Here is a 4433-nt window from a genome sequence, read left to right as displayed (position 1 = left end):
ATTTAATTTTCCATACATTTTGTATGGTGAATATTGAATGCCTCATTCTCCTAGAAAGAGACGGATAACGATACGATAATGTAGGGGAGATATGTTTTGGTGCGCCATATGAGTAGGGAAAAATTATGACATTTCAGAAAAACAAGATGGCGGCCTATATGATTTTTGCAACTCTTTTGTTTTCCAACCGATTTCGTTGAAACTCGCAATCTTTGAAGAATGTAGTAAACGATTAATAGAAAAAGTGGAAAATTTTGGAAAAACAAGATGGCCGCCGTACAAAGGAGAACGGTCATCTGTGACCCAGGCCCGACAGAAACGAGACATATCTCATTTTTTTTGGTATATTGTGTATTGTTAAATTACATATATTTTATATTCTAAATCAATGGCTAACACCAAAAAATATTGCCGTATGTTTTTGTTCAGGCGACACACAAAAAAATACAAAATGTCTATATTATCTATAAAATTCGCATATTTATTTAATTAAATGACAATACAATAGCTATAGGATGTATCTAGATACAGTTAACTTATATAATTAATTAAAATCGTGGCATTTGATGATTTATTGCATAATATTAAGTTAAATGTACAAAAACGGTCACATACTTCCTGTCTACATGCTATCATAACGGCTCAGGTAGCCTGGCGGTGACAGAAACCAATCATGCTGTCTCTCTCTTTCATTAAAACACAGTGGCGGAGCGGAGGGGGTAGGGTAGGGGTGGGCCGCAGGGTGCACCGACGCAGCGCAGATGCAGGCGCAGTTCTTCGCTTTCTGTGTTGAGATCTGTGCGTTTTTGTATTCAAGGCTACATTTTTTCGACGTTTTTTGGCTTTCTCTTTACTGGACTTGATTTTTGTATTGTGAGTGGTTCGTTGATATGGCTGACAATATTAATAATTGTGCTGCGTGTGAACGTACACTTCGCCGTCGTCGTCCATACGTTCTCAATGAACGATTACTGGAAACACGAAGAGATTTCGTAGAGCAACTATTACGCATCGTTGGTGGTGAGGTATGTATCATTTTTATATTTGTAATTAAAGCCTTTCCCAATACAAAAGCGTGTCAAAAATGTAAAGTCAAGTGTTGATAGTTAGATACCTTTGTTAGTTAGGGTAAATAGACTACATCACTCATTATACAGTCCGTACACTCGTAGAAAACTGGTTATCGGCGCGGCGCCGATCTGCCAGCGCTTATCGAAACCGGTCCATGCAGGACGCAGGTAATCGGCGCTCTGGCAGTCTCAATTAGATTTAGTTTGATTTCACCATACCTACCTATATGATGGGATTAAGTCGTTGTGTATTTATATTAATGTTGTGTATTTATATTTTGTGACAGATAACTTTTGATGGGACTCGGTCGATTTGCCACTCGTGTCGGCATAGAATCGACGCTGCAATTAATCAAGAGCGACAAGTCCCAGCAGCTCCTGTCCTACCAGCTGCTGTTGTAAATGTACAAGGCGTTCGACGTGCACCTAATACGGCTCGGCGATGTTTAATTGACAACTGCAACAACAGTTCTCTGCTTCAAGTGCCTAATTCGGTGAAGGTACAACTCCTTAGCTATTATCACTTTTACGTACCAAATCTTGCCCGCATTTGCCAACGGCATTTACTACACATGGCGATAGAAGAGATACCGGAAAATATAACAAATCAAATGACCGACTTGAATGCGGAGAGTGTTGGCGACATCATCAACATGTATACACAAGCTTTGGAACAAAGGTCACAGTTCAATGTAGATGACGTTTCTGACGACGAGTTAAGCTTTTGGACTGGAAGAAACAGAGCCACGTTCAACGATTTGCTGAGTCAAATACCAAGCCTTAATCGGTCCTCAAGTACTCCACGAAATGATTTGGCTATCTACTTGTGCAAAATTCGATCAGGGGAGCCGAATAATAGAATCGCTTCACTTTTTAATATAACCGAGCGAACTATTGGAAGAAAAATACATAAAGTCAGGCAGTGTCTCATTACTGACTTTGTTCCATTGCACCTAGGTTTAGACCATATAACCAGGGACGAAGTAATAGCCCGCAACCGGGTTTTACCAAATGTTTTGTTTGGTAACGAAGAGTCACCAAAAGCAATAGTTACATTCGATGGAACCTACATATACATAGAAAAAAGTTCTAACTTTTTATTTCAACGCCGCAGTTACAGCCTTCATAAGTTCAGAAACTTAATAAAACCATTCATGATCGTGTGCGCGGATGGATATATTTTGGATGTAACAGGTCCGTACTCTGCACGGACTACCGATGCTGATATAATGAAAATGATATTGCAAAACCATGATGGACCCATTGAAGACGGACCGTTCCACTTTTTTTTCCATGAAGGAGACTCATTTATTTTGGACCGAGGCTTTCGGGATTCAATACCTTTAATAGAAACATATGGTTATGTTGCTCACATGCCGCCAACCAAACAACCACAAGACACGCAATTAAGCACCGAACAAGCTAATAAATCACGACTCATTACAATGGTGCGATGGGTCGTGGAAACTATAAACGGGAGATTCAAGCGCGACTTCAAGATCTTTAAAAACAGAGTATTCAACAAACATGTGCCGCATATATTTGAAGATTTTAAAATTGCTGCAGCTTTAATTAATTATTTTCAAGAACCTTACGGAGACAGTCCATACACAGAAGATTTCATTGAAATAATTAATCAAAATATACAACGCCCCAATCGATTATTTGAGTATGTGGAGGAAAATAATCTAAACCGACAAAGAGTGTCGTTTCACAGGATGACTGGAAATGATCCGGATATTGAACATTTTCCACAATTAACAATTGAAGAGTTAATTAAATTCTCAATCGGCACCTATCACGTGAAGTTAGCACGGTCGTATTGCAGTGAGCATTTGAAAGCCGCGGGAGTATATAATATGGAATTATATAGACATCCAACGGCAATAGAGGGCAGAAACAATAATACTTTAATCAGGTGCAGAATCCATTCGCGACACGTTACGACAAAAATATATTATACTTATATTATGTTTGATGAGAATGTAAATGGAAGAAACGCAATAACGGAATATTATTGCACATGCTATCATGGTAAAAGGACATTGGGAAGTTGCGCACACGTCATTAGTGTTGTATATTACCTAGGGTGGGCTAGACATCGAGATCACTTTGACCACCCAGCAATGGGTATGGATTATGTTTTAAGAGATATAGAAATTCAATATTTATATCGAGATACCTATTAGTTTTATTTTTATTTGTTTCAATCCTGAAACCCAATGATTGGTTTCTGTCACCGCCAGGCTACCTGAGCCGTTATGATAGCATGTAGACAGTAAGTATGTGACCATTTTTGTACATTTAACTTAATATTATGCAATAAATCATCAAATGCCACGATTTTAATTAATCATATAAGTTAACTGTATTTAGATACATCCTATAGCTATTGTATTGTCATTTAATTAAAAATAAATATGCGAATTTTATAGATAATAGACACTTTGTATTTTTTTGTGTATCGCCTGAACAAAAACATACGGCAATATTTTTTGGCGTTAGCCATTGATTTAGAATATAAAATATATGTAATTTAACAATACACGATATACCAAAAAAAATGAGATATGTCTCGTTTCTGTCGGGCCTGGGTTTTTTTTGTATGGGGCGTGACCGTTCTCCTTTCGTCGGTGTCTATCTCGGAGGCTATAAAAGATGGAAGAGTGGTTTCCTGGCAAAAGATGATCAGGGTCCGAAGGTCTACTCGGTGGAACAAACTCTGCATGCTCGCGGACCACTTTAGTGGTCCGCGCACCCACGCACCCTACTTTATTACCCTCAACTACCCCGTTTTTACAAAAAATGATATGGATGTCGTTTTCAGAGTTTTCCAGGGTGCTGATTTTGATAAAGACATTTATTTTGAAATCCAAGATGGCGGACATGCCTTTTTTAAGAAAAAAATCGATATGGGTGTCGTTTTATGGTGTTTTCGCGGTGAATTTTGCATCTTAATAACTCGATTCGGTTTAATACAATAAAGCTAAACATTACCACGTCACGCGAGCTGCTTTAGCAGCTCGCGCACCGAGCAAAACACTAGTTATACTATGTATAGCTCGATTACCACTCACTCACTCACTCACTCATTGACATAATTGTTCTCCTAGAAGGAGACGGAAAATGATATAATGATGGAGGGGAGTTTTGATCGGTTTCGGAAACCCTCTGGGGAAAAATTATGACATTTCGGAAAAACAAGATGGCAGCCGACGTGATTTTTGCAGCTCCGTTGTTTTCCAACCGATTTTGTTGAATTTTACAATCTTTAAAGAAAGTAGTAAACGGTTAATAGAAAATGTGAAAAAAATTGGAAAAACAAGATGGCGGCCGAACCGTAGCGTTTTGAAAATTTTGAAT

General features: G+C 38.3%; 1 protein-coding gene across 3 annotated transcripts; it reads left to right on the top strand.

Annotated features, from left to right (window-relative positions):
• Positions 1 to 747: 747 nt before the first annotated feature.
• On the top strand, positions 748 to 3693 carry LOC123879930. 3 transcript variants are annotated; one of them, XM_045927791.1, is made up of 3 exons: positions 748 to 1025; positions 1358 to 3211; positions 3329 to 3693. In XM_045927791.1, exons 1-3 carry the CDS (start codon positions 891 to 893, stop codon positions 3350 to 3352), a joined length of 2013 nt encoding a protein of 670 aa, XP_045783747.1. In that variant the 5' UTR covers positions 748 to 890; the 3' UTR covers positions 3353 to 3693. The 3 variants fall into 3 exon arrangements, with proteins under 3 accessions (XP_045783747.1, XP_045783748.1, XP_045783746.1); XM_045927792.1 differs by having other exon boundaries at positions 1358 to 3214; positions 3332 to 3693; XM_045927790.1 differs by having other exon boundaries at positions 1358 to 3693.
• The last annotated feature ends 740 nt before the right edge of the window (positions 3694 to 4433 follow it).

Source organism: Maniola jurtina, chromosome W, assembly GCF_905333055.1.
Source record: "Maniola jurtina chromosome W, ilManJurt1.1, whole genome shotgun sequence".
NCBI lineage: Eukaryota > Metazoa > Arthropoda > Insecta > Lepidoptera > Nymphalidae > Maniola > Maniola jurtina.
This window is presented reverse-complemented; position numbering and strand designations above follow the sequence as displayed.

Bases quoted from the DNA above. Each gene is read 5' to 3' on its own strand.
- LOC123879930 (XM_045927790.1), top strand. From the start codon at position 891: ATGGCTGACAATATTAATAATTGTGCTGCGTGTGAACGTACACTTCGC. The intron at 1,026-1,357 runs GTATGTATCATT...ATTTTGTGACAG, and splicing joins TACGCATCGTTGGTGGTGAG to ATAACTTTTGATGGGACTCG.